The sequence below is a fragment of the Anomaloglossus baeobatrachus genome, chromosome 5 (assembly GCF_048569485.1).
Source record: "Anomaloglossus baeobatrachus isolate aAnoBae1 chromosome 5, aAnoBae1.hap1, whole genome shotgun sequence".
Lineage (NCBI taxonomy): Eukaryota > Metazoa > Chordata > Amphibia > Anura > Aromobatidae > Anomaloglossus > Anomaloglossus baeobatrachus.
The window spans coordinates 28,541,781-28,565,241 of NC_134357.1; the positions used below are offsets into that span (position 1 = coordinate 28,541,781).

At 47.2% G+C, this 23,461-nt stretch overlaps 1 protein-coding gene across 1 annotated transcript in view; it reads left to right on the forward strand.

The window, feature by feature from the left end:
* Positions 1-23,461, forward strand: part of LOC142312595 (ovostatin-like) — a 297,827-nt gene that overhangs the window by 138,722 nt on the left and 135,644 nt on the right. Inside the window, exons 16-18 of the mRNA XM_075351587.1 lie at positions 12,530-12,697; positions 18,124-18,229; positions 21,858-21,902. Coding sequence (XP_075207702.1) covers positions 12,530-12,697; positions 18,124-18,229; positions 21,858-21,902 — 319 coding nt within the window. The remainder of the gene's footprint in view (positions 1-12,529; positions 12,698-18,123; positions 18,230-21,857; positions 21,903-23,461) is intronic.

Below are 23,461 nucleotides of genomic sequence, written 5' to 3' on the forward strand. Positions count from 1 at the left end.
CATTGTATCTATAAAGGCACCGCGTCAGTATCGCGCTCAGCCCAAGTGCATCAGGCACATGTTATACATCTTTAAGCATACAACTAGATCCGAGTTATTAATATAATATTCCATTATTCATATGAGTGAACTGCCATCAGTGTACTCGAACCATGCGCATCTAATGCTCCTGAGGTTCAAATAGTATAAGCCCTTTTTTAATTGCAGATACATTTATTCAACACCATGGATGTGCATCCCTAGATGTCAGTGCATAAATGTACTAATGGGCGCATTTTAGGAATAAACAGTACACTTATTTATATTTGACCCATGGTATCCTCCAAATCTCACAATGCTTTCACTTATAGAAACATTTATCAGTGTATATCACCACTATTGCAACCCGGCTATGTATTATATTCCCAATGCACATCTAAGTTGCTTGATCATTCATAAATTTATAATACACACATAATCACAAGCGCAACTAGCATTATAGTAGACAGACTACCTGCTATCACACTCAATTGGGGTGTCCATAACACACCTGTTCAAAATCGCTGAGCGCACATATATACCTGATAGTACAAGCTTATTCAAGGAGTGCCTATGGTAGAGGCAGTACTTGCAAAGTAACAAAGATTAGAACATGTATAGATTGATAAGTACATGTATTAAAGAATAATCTGACATCAGTTTATTACCTGAGTGTGGGGCAGCCCGTCCTTCCACCTTTGACGCACGTTTCACTAATGCTTCTTCAGAACACGCCTCTTTCTGAAGAAGCATTAGTGAAACGTGCGTCAAAGGTGGAAGGACGGGCTGCCCCACACTCAGGTAATAAACTGATGTCAGATTATTCTTTAATACATGTACTTATTAATCTATACATGTTCTAATCTTTGTTACTTTGCAAGTACTGCCTCTACCATAGGCACTCCTTGAATAAGCTTGTACTATCAGGTATATATGTGCGCTCAGCGATTTTGAACAGGTGTGTTATGGACACCCCAATTGAGTGTGATAGCAGGTAGTCTGTCTACTATAATGCTAGTTGCGCTTGTGATTATGTGTGTATTATAAATTTATGAATGATCAAGCAACTTAGATTTGCATTGGGAATATAATACATAGCCGGGTTGCAATAGTGGTGATATACACTGATAAATGTTTCTATATGTGAAAGCATTGTGAGATTTGGAGGATACCATGGGTCAAATATAAATAAGTGTACTGTTTATTCCTAAAATGCGCCCATTAGTACATTTATGCACTGACATCTAGGGATGCACATCCATGGTGTTGAATAAATTTATCTGCAATTAAAAAAGGGCTTATACTATTTGAACCTCAGGAGCATTAGATGCGCATGGTTCGAGTACACTGATGGCAGTTCACTCATATGAATAATGGAATATTATATTAATAACTCGGATCTAATTGTATGCTTAAAGATGTATAACATGTGCCTGATGCACTTGGGCTGAGCGCGATACTGACGCGGTGCCTTTATAGATACAATGAAAAGTCTTTTTTGATGCGCTGCTATTTGTGCCTCTGACCATGTGCAGGTTATGGTACTACATTTTGCAAGAGATTTAAATCAACTTGGATGTGTACGGCAGTTGTAGATTATCTATTGTAATATGCACATTTGGTAACATCTCCCATGATAAGCGCTGTATATAGCCGGTTTTTGACAGCAACGGCATATATATACTTTCAGGCAATAGCTCTTTACTATACCTGCTTTTTTAGGCTTGATATAACATACTCTCTATTATTGTTCAATTTTTCTGATTATTGTGTGCTTATTGGTACATTTATATTTGGATAGTCGATGATACATATTTATGTTGGTGACTATTACCATTTATAGGTAGCAGTGATGTGCACTATCTAAGCTTTGGAGTTTGAGTATATTGGTGGCAAATTAATTTACAGAAGTATTGGCGTATTGCACCTGTACAGTATTAATGAAGGGTTGAACTGCTGCCTGTATTGTATAGTTTCTTTCTGATAATAATCTGGGCAACAGCATTGACTTTTTTATTGACAACAATCACTGGATATATGAATAAGAGCAAAAAAGATTAGTGATATTTGTACTTCATCTGACTAATAATACTGATGTGTGTTTGAAATAGGGGCATATTTTCGTCCTTCAACAAGGTGTGTCTCCCTGTTTATTTTAACATTTGTATATTTGATTGCTTAATAAAGTTTTGGGTTTTATCCTAAAAAAAGTTTATTGAATTTATTGTTATGCATAAATACACTCTGAGTATCTCCTGATTTGAAATCAAGAGATAAGGTTGAAGGTGTTTAAGTGGAGTGATGCTCCTTGATTTGAAGTTGGGACGAATTTGCTAACTAACTGTCTAAACAGTTGCCTACTACCTGGTAATCCCTCTGCGTAGCAGGAGTAATTGTGTGTGTGTGGGTGTGTGTGTGTGTGCGAACACGACCTACCAGTAGCGCACCACACGAGCTTACAACATATCTACCTAAACATAGACAAAACCCATTAACCCCCTGAATACCCTTGTTTTCTGAAGCCTCATAGATAAGTCAGATGATAAAAGTGGTAAGGCAAACCACACAGCTCAGCAACACAGTCCTGGAAATCTTGTAAGGCTAGGTTCACACACTGTGTTTTTTTGACGCTGCGTTTTTGTGCGTTTTTTGCGGCAAAAAACGCACAAAAACGCACCCGTGTCAAAAAAACGCGGCAAAAAACGCGTGCGTTTTGCCGCGATTTGGTGCGTTTTTTGCTGCGTTTTGCTGCGTTTTTGCTCACTGCGTCTTTATGCGTTTTTTATCAGTGAACAAAAAAAAAAGGTCTGATGTCATTTCCTTCTTCAATATGTTCTTCATTCTCCACTAATGTATGCAGGAGAGCAGACAGCTGCAGAACTACAAGTTTCAGCATACTCCATCCAATAGTGCATGCAGGAGAGCAGACAGCAGCTGCAGAACTACAAGGCTCAGCATGCTCCATCCAGGACTGTATGCTGGAGGGAGAGTCAGGGGGAGCAGACCTACAAGGCTTAGCATCCTCCATCCAATAGTGTATGCAGGAGAGCAGACAGCAACTGCAGAACTACAAGGCTCAGCATCCTCCATCCAATAGTGTATGCAGGAGAGCAGACAGCAGCTGTCGAACTACAAGGCTCAGCATCCTCCTTCCAGGACTGTATGCAGGATTTCTTTGCCCCCCCCAAAAAAAAAAAATGACGTGGGCTTCGCCATATTTTTGTATGCTAGCCGGGTACAGCAGGCAGGTACGGGCTGCCCCCAACCCCCAGCTGCCTATTTGTACCCGGCTGGGAACCAAAAATATAGAGAAGCCCTTTTTTTTTAATTATTTCATGAATTTCATGAAATAATTAAAAAAAAAAATGACATGAGCTTCGCCTAATTTTTGTGTCCAGCCGGGTACAACTAGGCAGCTGGGGATTGGAATCCACAGTGCAGGGTGCCCATGCTTTCTGGGCACCCTCGCTGTGAATTGCAGTCCCGCAGCCTCCCCAGAAAATGGCGCTTTCATAGAAGCGCCATCTTCTGGCGCTATATCCAACTCTTCCAGCTGCCCTGATGCCGGGTGGCTCGCTGGGTAATAATGGGGTTAGGGCTAGCTGTATAGCTGGCCCTAAGCCCGAAATTCATGGTGTCACGCCAATACTAGACATGGCCACCATGAATTTCTAGTAAAGATAAAAAAAAAACACAACACACAGAAAAATATTTTTATTAGAAATAAAACACAACACAATTAGTGACTCCATCTTTATTGAAATAAAGCACCCCCCTCCGCAGTAATCCTGGGTCAAGGGTCCCGCGCCGTCCAATCCGGATCCAATATCATCTGATCGGTTTGCTGGAAGGCAAAGCGATCAGATGATGTGTCAGGTTCTAGGGGCTGAAGCGCATCACACTTCAGCTGATTGTATAAAAGCCGATTATACAATCAGCTGATGCATCGATGCAAAAAAAAAAAATACTCACTTATGTGCTGATTACCGGCAGCTCCTGCAGCGATGGGGCGGGAGTCTGATCCTGTCCGATCGCTGCAGCAGCTGCCGGTAATCAGGGATGAAGTCTCTTGACGGCAGGATCAGCTGATAGCCGGCCGGGCGCCCGCGTCACCGCGATACTTACGATCACCTGATGCGTCAGGTGACTGCATCAGGTGATCCATCGCCAGGTCCTGCATCCTGCAGGCATACGTACCCGGGGAGACTGCACACTGCCGGAGCGGCGATACAGTGACAGAATCTGGGAGCGGACATGGCACCGGGAGGCTACAGACAGGTGAGTATAACTTTTTTTTTTTTCTACTGTTCACTTTTGATTGCCGCTTCCATCTCCCGCCCAGACATGGCGCCGCACGGCAGCAGACATGCACAGGACGGGAGGTGGACGCGGCGGTGACGGTACCGGGAGGATTCACGCTTCTGTGTTTACTGACAGAAGGAATCCTCTTCCTGTACACGTCACTTTACTACCCACCTCCTGCGTTTATAGCTGCGTTTTTGGTCTTAGAAACGCACCAAAACGCAGCTATATTTGCAATTTGCGTTTCTCATTGCGTCTTTCAACATCCCATTGCACTCAATGTATGAAAAGCGCAGTGAAAAACGCGGGAATAATTGACATGCTGCGTTTTTGTGGCACCACAAAAACGCAGCTGAAAAAAAACAGATGTGTGCGGACAGCAAAAATGAAAACTCATAGACTTTGCTGGGGAAGCAAAGTCCTGCAGTTTTGAGGCCAAAAACGCACCCGAAAAACGTGCAAAAACGCTGCGAAAAACGCACTGTGCGCACATAGCCTAAAGCAACAGTCAATGCAAACATGTGTCACTGTCCCTCTGGGATTTTAACTGTAACTGACAAACTGACAGAGCAGAGGCAGCAAGTCTTATTGTCTATATAGTCGGCCTAAGCAGAACAGATATGTGTTTTGTTACCAAAACAAAGTGTTGCGTGCATGCAGTCCTGGCTGGGCCCAGCCTACCGTACCCAGGTACTGTGGTGTCCAGTTGCCATAAACACAGACTTGATGATCCTCTCATGGTAATCCGTACAGCCAGCAACTGAAAAATGGCGGTCTCCGGCACAGAATGCTGCTCACACGCGTTACGGTCCCCCTCACCAAACTCCGACACGAGTCTCCTCACAATCCACCTAAGTGTTTCTGTGGCGGCTCCTTTCTGTTACGCACACCTTTCGCTTTTCCTTCAGCTCACATACAGCACCTCCTCCGGTCTCCAAATCCACAGCCGAAGACCGTTTTGCTGTTGCTATAGTGACTAAACAGTCAAAGGCAGATGCAAAACAGCTGCCCCTTGTGGCTGGTCAGCAACAATGCATACAATGAACGGCAAATAAGCATCTTGCATTCACAGTGGATAAAGGTCATCAATACACCCTCACCCTATCACTTCATATCTATGTGACGGTTCATGGACGAAGTACTCAAACTAGTGAGTTTTTGGCCTCTACTTACAGATTGGTGACAAATTTTACAGATGACTCAGTTGTGTGATCATTTGCGATGTCAAAAAAGGCCCAGGCTAGGCAAGGCTTACAGCCCATGCGACCTGCAGAGCCACCACGACTTCTGCTCAGAGGCAGAGTTGTGGCTGAGGATTCAGTTGTTGACGTGCTTTCAGTACTTCGTCTCTGTCCAGGAAGAAGCAACCTAACCTCGTCACCAGTAGCATCCTCCTCCACCTCCTCTGCTGACCTCATCGACTGGCTGACTGTAGGTTGACAGTAAGTGGGGTCTCCAACCTCATCATCACCCTGTGTGTTTTCACTCCCCTCGTCCTGACTCTTCAGAGTCAACCTCTTCTTGCCCTGACCAAATAGTTAAGTTGTCGTTCCAATCATGTATCTAAGTCTCATCAGCTTATTCCCCATTGTCTCCACCAAGAGGAGTTACAGTTTGGGAATGAGGGTCTACATTATGCTCAGAACCTTCTTTATCTGGGCCTGGATCCGACTCACAAAGCTTCTGGGCAACAGTGCAGATCATTTCCTTGTCTGGACTCACTGCAGCTTTGGAGCAGACCTCTAATTCCCAGGCTATAGTGTGACTGAACAGCTCTGCAGACTCAACCATCTCTGTTACCCCATACTCAGCAGGGCGGGTGGAGACTTGAGAGCTGGTAGGAAGCAAGTGTGATTGGGGTGACACCACAGAGGAATGGAGTATTTGGGATATTGAAGTTGAGGTGGAGGAGAGGCCACTTGATGGAGCACTTGAGATCCATTCAAGCACCTGCTGTTTTGGTGCCTCATCTACATTTGATTGCAATGGTCGTGTCTGTAACAAAGGGATCATATCAGATTATCCACAGGAAGAAGTAGACATTTTATTTTGGCTGGAAGATGGTGTTACAAATCGGTGCCGCAATAGCCGCAAGCAGCCTCCTGCGGTTCCAGTTGCGCACAGGCATCGGCTGCCATTTTTTGGCTGTGCCTCGGGTCGTCCAACTGGCTGCTTCCTCCTTCACGTCTAAGTGTGGAGAGGCGGCTAGTGCGCATGCTTGTGCCGATTTACCCCAGCCACAGCCTAAGTCCAGTGTTTCGCCTAGTGAGCATGCTCAGCCTGACTGTGCCATTCCTGAGGCTAAGTCCTCAGTTCGGGCTACTTAGCATGCTCCCACACTTAGTGCGAAAAGCCTCTTTGCACAGCTAATTGGACTCCGTGCCATGCCTAAGTCCTGTGTTGTGCCTACTGAGCATGCTCAAGCTGTTTTCTGAGACTGTTGTTCAGGCTACTGAGCATGCTCAGGCACTTAGTGCATCAGAGGCTAGGTCCGTTAAGCACCTCACTGGCCATGTCCATGAGGTGGCAGGCCCTGATAGGCCAGAGGGCATCAGGTGTCCTGATGATGTGGCCACTCTGGACTGGCTCGCAGAGGCCCGCTCCTATGACTTGGCACGTCATCATTGTTCGTCAGACGGTGACTGGTGAGGTGTTTGGGGCATGGCTGCCATGAGGTCATCAGTGAAGTAGCTGTTCCGGATAGGCTGCTGGTTATGTCACTGATGACATGGCACTCTGCTATTGGCTCATGGAGGTGCATTGTGATCCACCCTGGTTTGGGGCAGACCCAGGTTATAAAAGGGGCTGGAGACAACATGGAGGTGTGCAGTCTTCTATTATGCTCAATAAATAGAATAAAGTAACTCTGGCACACTACTAATTTCCCGTAAGAACCAAGGAGACGTAGTAAATTGATTTAAAAAAATCCTTTTCTTTTATTTTGCTTGTGAGATTGTGAAAAAAATGTGCTGTACAAAGGTCCGCCAAGTTGATGTTTCGGCCAATCGGCCTTCCTCAGGTCGGACAAACTGGAGAGCAGCAGGAGATGAAGGAGTAGAAAATATAAGTATATGTACTTGACCGTATGTTGAACAGCAGGGTAAATGGTGGTATATACAGTACAGGAATACCTATGTGGTTATATTGTGAGTAGTGGGTGACTCTCTTGTCAGGAGAACGAAGCGAGTACAATGCTCCTATGGTAATCGCGATGTGGTGACTGAAAATCAAATGTAGGGGGTCACCAAGGTTTGTCAGATGTGACACGAGACCTGTGTTAAGGCAAGTTTCCAGCACACTTTATTGTATAGGAATCATTATGCTTCCATGTTCTGCATATGCTGCCAGCACACTTAGGTGCTCAGGGATCATGTTATTCCAGGTCGGTTGTAGCTCAAGTGATTATTCAAGACCAGGGGCTGGAGACCGAGATATGGTCAAAGGATATATAGACAAAGCGGGACCTGACCCAGGTAGTTACCTATGGCTCCAGTGATTTGGCATAGGAGGAAGGTCCAGGATGAGGTAGTGGGAGACCGGGCAACTACCGGTGAGTGTCAAAGGTGCTGGGGGCTGAACCGCGCGTCCTGGAGGTGTGAAGTCTTCTATTATGCTCAGACTGAGCACAATTCCATGTGTTAAACCCATTGTGGCTTTAGGACAGAGGTAGGCAGGGATAGGGCGTCAGTGATGGATGCCACCACACTTGGTAATGCGGCACGGTTACGGCCTACCAGTCCTGCTAGTGCAGCCCAGTGGCATTAACTAGGCTGCTTCTGCGCCTGCTGTCCACAGGTGTGCTCCCTACGCACACGGACAGTGTACCCCAGGGCCCCTGTGTTGTTAACAGGGAGTTCCTGGGCTGGGTGTGTGGACCCTGTGACACTAATAGGGTTCACAGTCTCCTGATCCGAGTGTCGTCTAACTCGGGTCAGGCTCCTATTAGTTTCAGAGCCACCCAGCTCTGTATTCTCCGCCTAAGCTTCGGGTTGCCAGCATCTCCTTTTCCATCTGGGAGCACGGTGGACCCCGACTGGCGATTGGGATATATACCACCTTATCCAAATCTGCCAGTCCACCCGTAACAGATGGTGTTTCTTCAGCAGATGTTACTGTTGCTTTACCACCAACCCAACGGACACAAACTTTTTTTCCCTTTCCAACACGCCTATTCCCCTTTCCACCAGCATCTGGCCTTTTTCCACTCATTTTGTAGACCAAATTTACAACTCTGCAGGGACACCCTACTCAACACCGTCTCAGCACAGCAGCCAGCCCTCGGTCCCTCAGATGTGGACAAGTAAAAGACCATTTCCTCCTAGCCATGACAAAGCGATGAGATTCATTTTGTGCACCACGGGTGTTTAGTGGAAAAGTTGATCTAAGATTGTGTAACAGCTTCTGCTGATACTCCTGCATACGTGCGTCCCTTTCTGTGGCAGACATTATTTTGCCAAATTTGTCCACAGGCACCACTTAAGTGGCATCAATTTTCCAAACTTAAAATGGTTATTTTCATGAAGCACATTCAAAAATCCACAAGCCTTTAGTCTCTCCAGGATGACACAGGGGTAGAAAAGTCCTTGTGGATCCATGACTTGTTCATCTTGATGAACGTTAGTCTGTCCACATTGTCACTTATCTGTCAGCACACCCCCAGCAGCACTGAATACACGTTCCGAGAGAACGCTGTCTGCGGGACACGACAAGATCTCCAAGGCGTAAGTGGCGAGCTCAGGCCATTTTTCCTGATTGGAAGCCCAAAATGAGCAAGGCTCCAGTTGCACAGTCATGGCATCGATATTCACTTGGAGATACTCCTGTATCATCCTCTCCAGCCGTTGACTATGTGTCAGACTTCTTGTGTCTTGTGGCCTTGCAAAGGATGGTCTAAAAAATTAATTAAACGGTTCCATAAAATTGCTGTTACCACCAGATACGGTGTGGCTGGTACGGTTTGAGTGATGATGACTCCACAGTCCCATGGTTGGCAAGTTAGAAATGGGAGATTCACTCTGTGCAGCACTAGTGTTTAGTGGAAAAGCCGATCTAAGATTGCATACTAGCTTCTGCTGATACTCCTGCATACGTGTGTCCCTTTCTATGGCAGGACTTATTTTGCCACATTTTGTCTTGTACCGGGGATCTAAGAGTGTGGCAACCCAGTAGTCAGCATTACTTCTAATTCTGACAATCCGAGGGTCATGTTGTAGGTAGTGCAGCAGGAAGGCGCTCATGTGTCTTGCGCATTCAGGAGGAACAAGTCCTTGCTGTGTTGTTGGCAGCAAGGTGAGAATCGTGCTTCTTTCCTCTGCGCCCTTTCACCCCAACCTCTCACAACAGAAATGTGATAAAGGTCTCCCTCATCTGCTGAGTCTTCCATTCCCATCGCCAGTTCATCCTCCATTTCTTCCTGGGCTCCTGCACCTTCCTCAACAGTTTGGCTGCTACCATGCACCCTTGAAAATCCCTCTCCCCCACCGTCACATACCTGCCGCCTTGGTGCTGCTGACCGTCTGGACCTTGGAGATCTTGTTATCCCTTTTGCATATGACTCCTCCTGTACTTCCTCCCCTTCCTCTTGTCCCACCACCTGACTCCAAATAATGTTTAGAGTGTGCTCCAGCATGTAGATGACTGGAATTGTCATGCTGATAATGGCATAGTCAGTGCTAAACATCTTCGTCGCCATTTCAAAACTGTGAAGAAGGGTGCATAGGTCCTTGATCTGAGACCACTCCAGCAGCAAGATCTTCCCCACCTCTGGATTTCGTTAGCCCAGGCTATACGTCATAACGTATTGCACCAGTGCTCGGCGGTGCTGCCACAGTCGCTGCAACATGAGCAGAATCAAATTCATGCATGTAGGCACATCGCATTTCAGGCTGTGAACCGGCAGGCCGAAAGACTTCTGGAGCAATGCAAGTCAATGAGCTGCGGGGTGTGAACGGCAGAAGTGAGCACATAGCGAAGCAGAAGCCCATGTAGGCCGGGATAGTGGTTTAAAAATTGCTGGACAACTAGGTTCAACATGTGAGCCATACAAGGCACGTGTGTCACATTGCCCTGGCGAAGGGCTGCACCCAGGTTTGCATCATTATCGCACACGGCCTTCCCTGGCTGCAGGTTGAGTGGAGACAACCATTGATGAAAATTGGTCTCCAGAGCTAACCGTCCACAACTCCTCAGCGGTGTGATTCCCATTTCCCATACATACCAAAGTAAATAGTCGACTGCCTGATGCCGTCGAGCTCTGCTGCCAGCATAGTAAGGAGGTGTGTGGGATTCCTTGTGCACAGTTACAATGCTGGTGGCCTTACCAGACATGCTTTGGGCGGAGGTGGAGGACCCAGACGAGGTTGAGGAGGCAGACTCAGTGGAGGAACTTCTACATACAGAGGATTGACGCACAACTCGTGGGGATGGCAAGACTTGTACAGCAGACCCTTCTCCATCTCTCACCATAGTTACCCAGTGCCCAGTCAGCGACATGTAACGCCCCTGTCCATGCTTACTGGTCCAAGTATCGGTGGTGAAATGCACCCTGTCACATACAGAGTTTCTCAAGGAAGCGGTGATGTTGTGTGTGACATCCTGGTGTAGCGCAGGCACACCTTTCTTGGCGAAGTAGTGGCGACTGGGCATCTGCTCTTGGGGCACTGCGATGGACATAAGGTCTCAAAAATCCTCTGTGTCCACCGGGTGGAAAGGCAGCATTTCTGTAGCAAACAGCTTGCAGATGCTGAAAGTCAACCTCTTAGGCATGTCATGCCCTTCTAAAATCATGTAAAACACAGCAAAGGGACTCCAACAAGAGTCTCCATGTTTTCCAAAAATTTGGCCACAGACACCACTTAAGTGACATCAATTGTCCCACAGTTGCAAACTTAAAATGTTGATTTGCATGAAGCACATCAAAAATACACAAGCCTTTAGGGGCACTTTGCACACTACGACATCGCAAGCCGATGCTGCGATGCCGAGCGCGATAGTCCCCGCCCCCGTCGCAACTGCGATATCCTTGTGATAGCTGCCGTAGCGAACATTATCGCTACGGCAGCTTCACATGGACTCACCTGTCCTGCGACCGTCGCTCTGGCCGGCGACCCGCCTCCTTATTAAGGGGGCGGGTCGTGCGGCGTCACTGCGACGTCACACGGCAGGCGGCCAATAGAAGTGGAGGGGTGGAGATGAGCGGGATGTAAACATCCCACCCACCTCCTACCCATATCCTACGGAAGCCGCAGTGACGCCGGTAGGAGATGTTCCTCGCTCCTGCGGCTTCACACACAGCGATGTGTGCTGCCGCAGGAGCGAGGAACAACATCGGACCGTCGCGTCAGCGTAATCCTGGATTACGCCGACGCTGCACCGATGATACGATTACAACGCTTTTGCGCTCGTTAATCGTATCATCAAGCCTTTACACACTACGATGTCGCATGCGATGCCGTAAGTACGTCATTTTCAATTTGACCCCACCGACATCGCACCTGCGATGTCGTAGTGTGCAAAGCCCGCCTTAGTCTCCCCAGGATGGCAAGGCTCCAGTTGCACAGTCATGGCATCGATGTTCATTTGCAGATACTATTACATCTGTGTCTCCTCCTCCTTTTACTCGTCCAGCTCTTTTGTTTTCGCATGAGTATATGTACTTGTCACTTTTCCATGTGTTTGTGATGTCTTCTGAGTTGTTTATCACCTTTTGGATACCTTAGAAGATGTTTTCTATGTGTATGTATGTGTTTGTTTTTTCCTGCCATTGTTTTCAATGGGGTTCGAAGGTGTTCGTCGAACGTTCGTCGAACACACCCCCCGTTCGACGAACCAAACTCGAACACTAGGGTGGTGGCTCATCACTAGTCCTGAGTTCCCCACTTTAGGAGTCATTCTAGCAGATAACCAGACCCAAGGGCGCCCATGTAAGTGTTATCCACATCAGAGGACCCAGTCCATCAATACATTACGTGACTGTTGATTTGTGTGGCCAAAATATAATGCTACATTTACCTCCTGCAGGATACAAGTGAGCGTGATTGCCAAAGACTAGTGAAGTCAGACATGCAGTGATCAGCTGATTGTCCAGTATCTTCTATTTAATAAGGAATTTTTTTCATAAGACAATCCCTTTAAATATTGATATTTTTGTATAGTTTTTTTTATCTTGCAGCTGTGTTTAGAATGACTTGTACTTCTATCTGTCTTAAAGATATACAACACTATGAACCACGATGAGGATGGCAACTACGTTCAAGGTATTAACTTAGAAGAACCAGCTCCACCTTGTGAGGATCCAGACACAGAAGGGTTTTGTAATGGAAGATGTTACCGGTGTGTGAGCAGCTCAAAAGACGGTGACAGCTACGAAAATTTTCTGGTGAGAGCAAAGTAACAGTAAATTTGCATGATGTAACTGTAGCGCCCTACGGGGCAGGTGTTTTAACCTACTCGTCGCCGGGCTGGGGGTGCAGATCCTTCTGCATTTTCACGGGGTGGCCTGGCCGTGTACAGGAAGGAGGGTTGGACGGTGGCAGGGAGGATGGAGGTAGTAGTCGGGAGTTAGGAAAGTCTATTATAATCGTGACGCCACCTGTGGCAAGCTGCCAGAAATGAGGGCCGCCGCTGCAGGGTCTCTCACCGGGGCAGATGTCGGGTAAAGCCGGGATGGTGTCGCTCCCCACAGGCGGAGTGGGATTACCCCGGGGAGGATGATGGAGGATTGGGGTAGTGGTAGTCCCCCTTGGCGCCACAGCGCTGGATAAAGGAGAAGCAGAGGCAGGGGCTGTGGTTCCAAGTCTTTTTTACTCACAGGTTGTTCAGGCGCTGCCCCAGAGTACTGCTCTCTGCCACGATGGGCTCCAGCCAATCCCAGACAGTTGGCGGTCACTGCTGGTGCCCATGAAAGTCTTTTAGTGAAGTGTCACTCGGTTGCTATCCGGAACACGGGCCGAGCCTCCTGCTCCAAGCCACGGGCCAACGAGAGAAACACTAACTCACATTGTCAGTGCTAGGTGTTATCCTAAGCTTTGCATGGGAAGGTTCTGTCTAAAGTGTGATGGTTGCGCCTACTTCTACCCCATGTAGTGCCCGCCCACAGTGGTTGTCCTAGCGACCGGGAAGTCCCCTGCTTCGTGATGGCTGGCTCTCCTGTCTGCCCTAGTCCAACCCCCTGTGAGTAAGCACCTGCTGTTGTTTGTGTGTGTTTTGTGAAGACACCACTGCAGGTTAACCCCCTCCTGACCCGGGATAGATATTACCCCTGAAAAGTGGTGTAATATCCTGTGGCACCTGAAGCACAGGGGCGCCACATAAACTCTGTACTACACAGTAGACTAGCTTCTTCTCTTCCGAAACCGAACATGGGTTCAACAGAAAGTCTATGGAGTCCATCTTCAGTCTTGGTGGAGAGCAGCACTCAACTTCTCCCCCATTTTAGTACAGTCACTATCTTGCTCCATTTGACGTCTATTCCACTGATGAAGGTAGCTGAGAGCTTCCTTCAGTTATTATCAGCACAAGACTGAATATGAACTCCATAAACTTTCTCTTGGGTCTATCTTTTGTCTTGGAGAAGAGTATAGCTCAGCTTAGCAGTGCTCTTTTCCGAGACACAAGACACACTCAAGACAGAGAGTCTTTGGAGTCCATCTTCAGTCTTAAAGCAAAACAGCATTGAGTTCATGTCTACTCTTCCCCCATATCAGTGTTTGATATGGATAAAGATCATTGTCAGGAGTAGAAATGAGCGGACCAGTGGACGTTCGGTAGGGCTGGTTCAGCTGGACTTCAGTTTGGGACCCGAATTTGACTTGAATCTCATTGTAAGTCACTCATTTGGCAGTTCGGGTCTCTGCCCACATGCATCCAGCAATAAACAGAACTCTTCCGGGGCAGTGTGGGCATAGATTTTCCATTTTTTTTTTTGTATTTTTTTGTACACATGTGGCGCCCTGGCCTAGCCAGGTCATCACAGGGACTATATCAACACACCCCACACCCCGAGATAGGCACATCAGCCAGACATCAAATCCTTGTTGCCGTCCACACCAGGTGGGGTGGAGCCAGGCGGTTGGCCCCACCCACTGAGGAGTACACAGTCCTGGAGGCGGGAAAAGGAAGGGAGTTGAGTTTTAGACAGTGGTAGCGGAGGAGCAGACTGACCGTGTCCGGGTACGTGGCCCGGGCACATACAGCAAGGTTGGCAGACGGTGGTGGCCGTCTGCAGGAGAGGCAGATCGACGCGAAACCGTAGGACCGGGGACGGGCGGTGGCCCGCCGGTACCGAACTGGGGAGCGAAGAGAAGCCAGCACAAACCAGCAGGGACCCCGACCAGGCTTGGAGTCACCGTTAAACAGGTCAAATCCATTAGTGACCGGAACCCCAGGGGTTTCCAAACAGCTAAGACCCGATTGAAGGCAACCGTCCAAACAACAAAAGGGAAATACAGCTACCGCCACAGCTAGAATTCCCAGGGCCAGAGCCTGCGGGCAAAAGGGCTCCTCCAGCATATATCCAAGCTGGGGAGCGGGTTACCGGTGGGAAGCCATCGGGACCGAAGATACACAACAGGTGCAGGGAAAGGCAGCCACCACCAACCGTCCGGGAGAAACCACAGCAGCCGGCTGCGGGACCCGTCCATCCAGCCATTTGTTTTACCGGAGACTCTGTATCCATTCTTAACTGAGGGAGTACCACTGTGTCATCCGGCATCGCGCTGCCCCCGCGACCCTGCATCTCACCAACCCTGCCTCCCCGTCACACCTCATCACCGGGCCCCGAGACCGCCAAAGCCCCCTGCCCACGGAGGGGAGAGAAACATCTCGGCTGCTCCCTGTCATCGCTCCCGGGATCCTCGTCCAGAGCAGCGGTGTTGTCCCAACCTCACCACAAACCGTGGGTGGCGTCACGGACCAACTCCCCAAACCCAAACCACCCCTTTCATTCACGGGCGAGGAGCGCCGCTCGAGTCCCCGGATCCGGCCCACCGCTGGAGCCACCAAGCAGCAGCAAGCAGCAGCAACGCCGGACCCGAGCGTGGTGAGCGCAGCGCCCCCTCCCCGCCCGCGACAGACACTACATCAGATCACGCTGTTGTTACCCCCAGTGTGAGACGTTAAAACACTGCAAGAGGCACCGAGCGTACCCGAGCACAGCGATGCTCGCTCGACTGGCTTGCATACGTAAAGCACCAACACTTTAGAAAAGTCAATGTTCAGTATGAGCACAAACTTAAATTTTCAGATTCACTCATCTCTAGTCAGGAGGAGTTGATTGGAACATCCAACTGAGCTTGTGTCATTCTGCTCTATTCCACGTCTATGGCACTGACAAAGAGAGCAAACCACAGCACTGGTTTATTATTAGCACGAGACTGAAGATGGAATCCATAGACTTTCTGTTGTATCTACCCTGAGTCTCAGAGAAGAATTGTGTTCCCTTAGATCATCGTTTTTCGACGAGACTCAATATGGAGGCAACAAAATGTTTATGAAATTCGTCTTCAGTCTTGGAGGATAGCAGTCCTCAGCTGTGTCTTCTTTTTCTTTGTATTACCTAGTATGGATCAATATCGCGCCCAGTTGAGTAGAATAGCATACACCATGTAGCTCCATTCTAAGTCAATTGCACTGGCAATGATAGGCTAATGCAGCACTGCTTTCTTCTTGCGTAATGATTAACTCAATAGAAAGTCTATATAGTACATCTTCAGTCTGGTGTAGAGTAGCTGTGCCGCCCCCGGTACACCTCTGATGTCACAGTGGTGAGTCCGAGTGGCGATGTGGCCGTACAAATAAAGAAAATAAAAAATTTTGTGATGCCAGTTGGGACGTTCGGGTTTGGTATAGCCAGGCACTGCTGGTAGGCCCCAGGATTTAGGTGGTGATGCGCAGTGCCAGAGGGTTGTCCTCTCGCCCACCCAACTAGGGCTGATTCCTGGGGGATGTTGAGGTAGGGATGGCGCAGCAGAGAATAATTCAGCAAGAGACAGGACAGGGAGCTTTTATCTTTTCACTGGAGCTCTGCAGAACGTTTCTCACAGCATCCAATGATGGTGGTTCTTCCTGCCCCGATGAGAGTTGGCTTCTTTGCTGTATGGTGATAGTGTACTCTTCCTCTGCTACTATTTCTCTGTAAGGGGTGGGCAGACCCCTTACAAGGAAGCACAGGTTTTCTCTGAAGTGGTTAATGCTGTCCCCATAGAAACTGTACAGGAGGGAGGAGGAGCCGGCAGCTTAGGGGGAAAGGAAGTGTGTGCTGAAGGCAGTTGTGTCCAGGACGGGAGAGAAGAAACAGCCAGGGGCAGAGTGTGGAGCTGAGTGGGCAGAAAGAAAGAAAGAAAGAAGGGAGCTGGAAGAACAGGGAAGCCGGAGAGAAAAGGAGCGGGCGGAACCTCATAGTGCGAAGCAGTCCCGGTGTGGGTCCGGGCTGTGGGTAGCCATAAGTGGGAGCCAGGTGAAGTAGAGTAGCCGGGCACATCCCCACTGGAGGAGACATCAGGGCAGGCTTTCCCCAGCTAAGAAAAGAACGTGAAGTCATCTGTAACTGCCGGTTTTTGGAAAGAGTTGTGAAATAAAGAATGTCTTTTATTTGCATCGAACCATGCCTGGAGAGTGTTTATACGTCGGACGACATCTGCACCACCACACTCTGCCCCACCAAGACATCTCCCGTCCCGATAGTGACGGCGGAGCCAGGGGTAAGCCTGACAGAAGGGGCCACGACTACAAGCCCAGAGGCGCCCCTGGCACCCCGTTACATCTCTACCTGGGAATAGGTATCTTGGTATCCTGAGATTTCCAAGACAAGAACAATCTGGATTTTTAACCCCTTCTGGCGAGCAGGTGACTTGAATCCTGAAGGAAAACTCACTGTTTCTTCTAGAAGACTTAAACGTGTCACAGTGCTTCCAGAAAATTCACTGCTCCTTATAAAAAGGGTTAATAGCAGTCTCTCAGTTTGCCGCTAACCTTGGAAGTCCTGGTGGCCAAGGGACTGATACCCTGCCAATGTGTAGTTGGTCCCTAAAGAGGTTTTAGCAGTTACCTTAGGACAGGACCGTCTCCATGTTACACTCCTCACTTCACCTTGGCTACATCTCCAGCTCTGACTGACTTTACCTCAGACCTAAGCTCCTCCCCTATCTCCTTCTAGGGCTCTCACTCAAGTATTGGTTTTATCTCAAGTGAACAACCCCAGTAAGGGAGTGTGGGCAAATGTGTGTTTTGTAGTGAACAGCAGAGGAAGCCAAATCTCATCAAAGCTAACAATACATGTTATACAGATGGAAAGACACATGTAGTTATTATCTGTGGCGACTAAGCTCAGGGCGCCGCATAGCAATCAGCTGAAGTCTTCGCCCCCATTTTTGTACTTGGTGGGGATCAAGATAGTGGCCAGGAAAGGTTGAATAGAGCGGACAGTTGTGCATGCAGTCTACTTCAGACGAAGTCTTTGGCACTGTCTCAAATATCCTAGTGCAGTCTTCTTCTAGACTCAAGATAGACCCAGCGGAAAGTCTACGATGGTTTTCGACTTCAGTTTTGGAAGAGAGTAGTACTCAACTGATGTCTTTTTGTCCCCTTTTGTAGTATTTGGTAAAGATTAAGATCACAGCCAGGAGAAGATGAATGGAGCAGTTGCACATGTGCCCTGCTGCTCCATTCAAAGTCATCATCACTCCCGTAAACAATGCTGCACATAACTGCTTAGAAAACAGTAGCCATGCTTTTTTTAACAATCTTATTTAATAGAGCAAATTCAGCTAGGTAACATTGACTTACTGCTTTATCTCATTATTTCAGTCGTCCAGCTTGATCGTTGCCAGCAATCTCTTGGTGAGAAAACCACAAGTCTGTGGAATGGAGAATGCCAACAACAACTACTACTATCGAACGCCATTGCGTTTTGGTAAGTATTAGAAGTTCTAACTTAAGGTTGAACCACCGTGTCATATTTTGGAGTACCTTGAAGTTTATGTCTTAGGCGGGCTTTGCACACTACGATATCGCAGGTGTGATGTCGGTGGGGACAAATTGAAAGTGACGCACATCGGGCATCGCATGAAACATCGTACTGTGTAAAGCCTAGATGATACGATTAACGAGCGCAAAATCGTCGTAATCGTATCATTGGTGCAGCGTCGGCGTAATCCATAATTACGCTGACGCGACGGTCCGATGTTGTTCCTCGCTCCTGCGGCAGCATACATCGCTGTGTGTGAAGTCGCAGGAGCGAGGAACATCTCCTACCGGCGTCACTGCGGCTTCCGTAGGATATGCGGAAGGAAGGAGGTGGGCGGGATGTTTACATCCTGCTCATCTCCGCCCCTCCGCCGCTATTGGCTGCCTGCCGTGTGACATCGCTATGACGCCGCACGACCCGCCCCCTTAGGAAGGAGGCGGGTCGCCGGCCACAGCAACGGTCGCAGGACAGGTGAGTGCGTGTGAAGCTGGCGTAGCCATAATTTTCCTTACGCCAGCTATCACACGATATCGTACCTGCGACGGGGGCGGGGACTATCGCGTGCGACATCGCAGCATCGGCTTGCGATGTCGCAACGTGCAAAGCCCGCCTTAGTCCGCACCTTTATACTAAGGGTAGACATACAGTTAGGTCCAGAAATATTTGGACAGTGACACAATTTTCGCGAGTTGGATTTGAAATGAAACCTCTACAACAGAATTCAAGTGCAGATTGTAACGTTTAATTTGAAGGTTTGAACAAAAATATCTGATAGAAATTGTAGGAATTGTACACATTTCTTTACAAACACTCCACATTTTAGGAGGTCAAAAGTAATTGGACAAATAAACCAAACCCAAACAAAATATTTTTATTTTCAATATTTTGTTGCGAATCCTTTGGAGGCAATCACTGCCTTAAGTCTGGAACCCATGGACATCACCAAACGCTGGGTTTCCTCCTTCTTAATGCTTTGCCAGGCCTTTACAGCCGCAGCCTTCAGGTCTTGCTTGTTTGTGGGTCTTTCCGTCTTAAGTCTGGATTTGAGCAAGTGAAATGCATGCTCAATTGGGTTAAGATCTGGTGATTGACTTGACCATTGCAGAATGTTCCACTTTTTTGCACTCATGAACTCCTGAGTAGCTTTGGCTGTATGCTTGGGGTCATTGTCCATCTGTACTATGAAGCGCCGTCCGATCAACTTTGCGGCATTTGGCTGAATCTGGGCTGAAAGTATATCCCGGTACACTTCAGAATTCATCCGGTACTCTTGTCTGCTGTTATGTCATCAATAAACACAAGTTACCCAGTGCCATTGAAAGCCATGCATGCCCATGCCATCACGTTGCCTCCACCATGTTTTACAGAGGATGTGGTGTGCCTTGGATCATGTGCCGTTCCCTTTCTTCTCCAAACTTTTTTCTTCCCATCATTCTGGTACAGGTTGATCTTGGTCTCATCTGTCCATAGAATACTTTTCCAGTACTGAGCTGGCTTCATGAGGTGTTTTTCAGCAAATGTAACTCTGGCCTGTCTATTTTTGGAATTGATGAATGGTTTGCATCTAGATGTGAACCCTTTGTATTTACTTTCATGGAGTCTTCTCTTTACTGTTGACTTAGAGACAGATACACCTACTTCACTGAGAGTGTTCTGGACTTCAGTTGATGTTGTGAACGGGTTCTTTTTCACCAAAGAAAGTATGCGGCGATCATCCACCACTGTTGTCATCCGTGGACGCCCAGGCCTTTTTAAGTTCCCAAGCTCACCAGTCAATTCCTTTTTTCTCAGAATGTACCCGACTGTTGATTTTGCTACTCCAAGCATGTCTGCTATCTCTCTGATGGATTTTTTTCTTTTTTTTCAGCCTCAGGATGTTCTGCTTCACCTCAATGGAGAGTTCCTTAGACCGCATGTTGTGTGGTCACAGCAACAGCTTCCAAATGCAAAACCACACACCTGTAATCAACCCCAGACCTTTTAACTACTTCATTGATTACAGGTTAATGAGGGAGACGCCTTCAGAGTTAATTGCAGCCCTTATAGTCCCTTGTCCAATTACTTTTGGTCCCTTGAAAAAGAGGAGGCTATGCATTACAGAGCTATGATTCCTAAACCCTTTCTCCGATTTGGATGTGAAAACTCTCATATTGCAGCTGGGAGTGTGCACTTTCAGCCCATATTATATATATAATTGTATTTCTGAACATGTTTTTGTAAACAGCTAAAATAACAAAACTTGTGTCACTGTCCAAATATTTCTGGACCTAACTGTATATAGAACCAGAGGGACACCTCTAAGCATTACATACAAGTGCATCTCAATAAATTAAAACATCCTCAAAAGGTTAATTTATTTCAGCAATTCAATACAAAACGGGAAACGCATATATTATATAGAGTCATTACACACAGAGTGATCTATTGCTATATATTAGATAGTCATTACACACAGAGGGATCTATTCCTATATATTATATGTGTGTGTAATCACTCTATATAATATATAATAAACGTGAAATAGATCCCTCTGTGTGTAATGACTCTATATAATATATAGGAATAGATCCCTCTGTGTGTAATGACTCTATATAATATATAGGAATAGATCCCTCTATGTGTAATGACTCTATATAATATATAGGAATAGATCCCTCTGTGTGTAATGACTCTATATAATATATAGGAATAGATCCCTCTGTGTGTAATGACTCTATATAATATATAGGCTTAGATCTCCCTGTATGTAATGACTATATAATATATAGGAATAGATCCCTCTGTGTGTAATGACTCTATATAATATATAGGAATAGATCCCTCTGTGTGTAATGACTGGAGTGGGTTAAGGGACATATAACAGCAGCAACAGTAGCTGGCTCTGATCTCTACTGTTAACCCATTAAATGTCTCTGCCAATCTCTGACAGCAGCATTTAAGGTGTGCAATCCCAGAAGCATGCTGTTTCAGACAACTATTGACCACCAATCTTGATTTTAGCTACATATGTCAGAGGATTGCAAGTTCAATTCCCCAAGGGGGCGTAAATTAAAAGTTGTTAATTGTGCAATTAATTTATTTATTTATGTTTCTTTATATCACAATAGTATTAAAATGAAATAATAGAAATCTTGCAATTCTCACTCCGGCCATAGGGGGCTTTTTAGACTCTAACTTCCTGTTGTATTAGGAAATTCACATGTAGATTAGCAGCAATTTACAGACTCTGACCCTTCTGTATCAAAGCATCTAATGAGCGTGTACAAAGGTCATTGTGAAGGAAGGGGGAGCAAGGGAGCTGTGACCTCTATTGTGATTGGTGGTTCCTGTGTTGTCAGCTTGTGTATGGAGATGTTATCCGACATTGTAATCCTGTGTCTGATGATAAGGAAACTGCTGAAAATTATTTTTGAATGGACAGGAAGAATTAGTTTAAAATAGGAGACATTTATGTATACATTTACATACACTGTAGCAGACAACTCCAGACTTCAATCTATACGCAATGATGATGAATATGAATGATGATGAATTGCACCAAATTATGGATTATGTGTTCTATTTCTCTCTTTAGGTAAAGTGGACTCATTTCCTGCAGACACAACACAACCAGAGTATTGTAAGCATCCCATATTTACTGTACCCAACACTGGAGAGACTGAGACATTATCAAACTAAATTGTTTATTTATTGACCAGATATAAGCAATATTCAAGCACATCATGTATTTATAAGTGGGTCTGAACTTCTGCCTGACCATTGGGCACAAACATTAACATTGCTGCCTACAATGGTCCTGTGATGGAGAAGACATGGCGGGGTTAAAGCTTTACTAGGAATAAAAATATGACAATGCAATAATCGTAGTTCAGGGTACAGATTACTAGAAATGGTGGATCCGGTGTTATCCACTGTATATAGAGGTGTAATCATCCATTGTACAAGAGGGGGAGGAGGAGAACTGCAACCTCAACTATTGTGAATGGTGGATCATGTGCTATCTACTATGTATAGAAATGATATCAGTTATTGTTCTGGAGGAGGAGGTGAGCTGTGACATCACCTATTGTGAATGGCAGCTCCTGTGTTATCCACTGTATATAGAGGTGTGACGCCCTGACAAAATCAGGGTGTCACAGATGACTGCACCCCTCTTCAAGGTGCAGGAATCCCTCCTCCTTGGCCCTCCATAACAATCCCCATCCTGGTGCACAATATCAGCCAGCAAAGCCTAGTCACCCCACCATGACATTAGGGACACACCAGTGGGCGTGGGCCAAACAGATGGCGATGTCCACCTAGGGGTTCTGAGTTGTGATGGGAGGGGCAGAGTCAGTCAGACAGTTGAAGTTGAAGTGAGAGTGTGAAGAGAGGTGACGGTGGACAGGAGTTGAAGCTCCTGTGCTGACCGAGGACTAGGTGGCAGTCAGTGGACAAGGCCACAAGCGACAGAGACCTTAAGTGGACCAGGGCAGGGTTGTAGCCCTCTGGTGCCGACAGCGGGAATCAGGAACCGTGCACAGACAGGGTTCCTGGACCCTAGGGTGAGGAGTAGCTGCAAGCCCCTTTCCAATTTACCAGCCGGGGACAAGATTCCAAGTCTTGTGCCACAGGAGGCCCAGATAGAGCGAGACAGAAGCCCAACGAGGGGGAGAGGGCTCCGCAATTGCCTGCTAAGATCCCACGGGCCAGCTCTCGCGGGCCAAAGCTCCCAAAGGACAAAAACACCGGGAGTGGACTTCCCCGTTCCATGTGGAGTGGTCAGAGTAAAAATCTAAAACATAAGGCGCAGGAGAAAGGGCCCCTGTTTCACCATACTGGGCTGCGGGATCCGAATCTACCCTCCAAAGGCGACCGGTCACTGACAGTTTGGTTTACTATCTGGACTCTGTGTGAAGTTATTCAGGAACTGTGAGTACACCAACACCATCCGGTCCATCCCGTCAGGTTGCGCTCAGTTACGCTATCTCACCCATATCGGGGTCCCGGGTCAACACCTCCCCTACCTGTGGAGGGGATAACATCCAGCTGCCCCTCCACCAGGCCCGGACACCATCTCCAGTGGCAGCGGCGGTGCCACCAAAATCACCGCACACCACGGGTGGCGTCACTTACAAACCTTCCCTATATCCTCCCTTTTTCAGTTGTGGGCGACGGATGGGTGCTCAGGCCGGATCT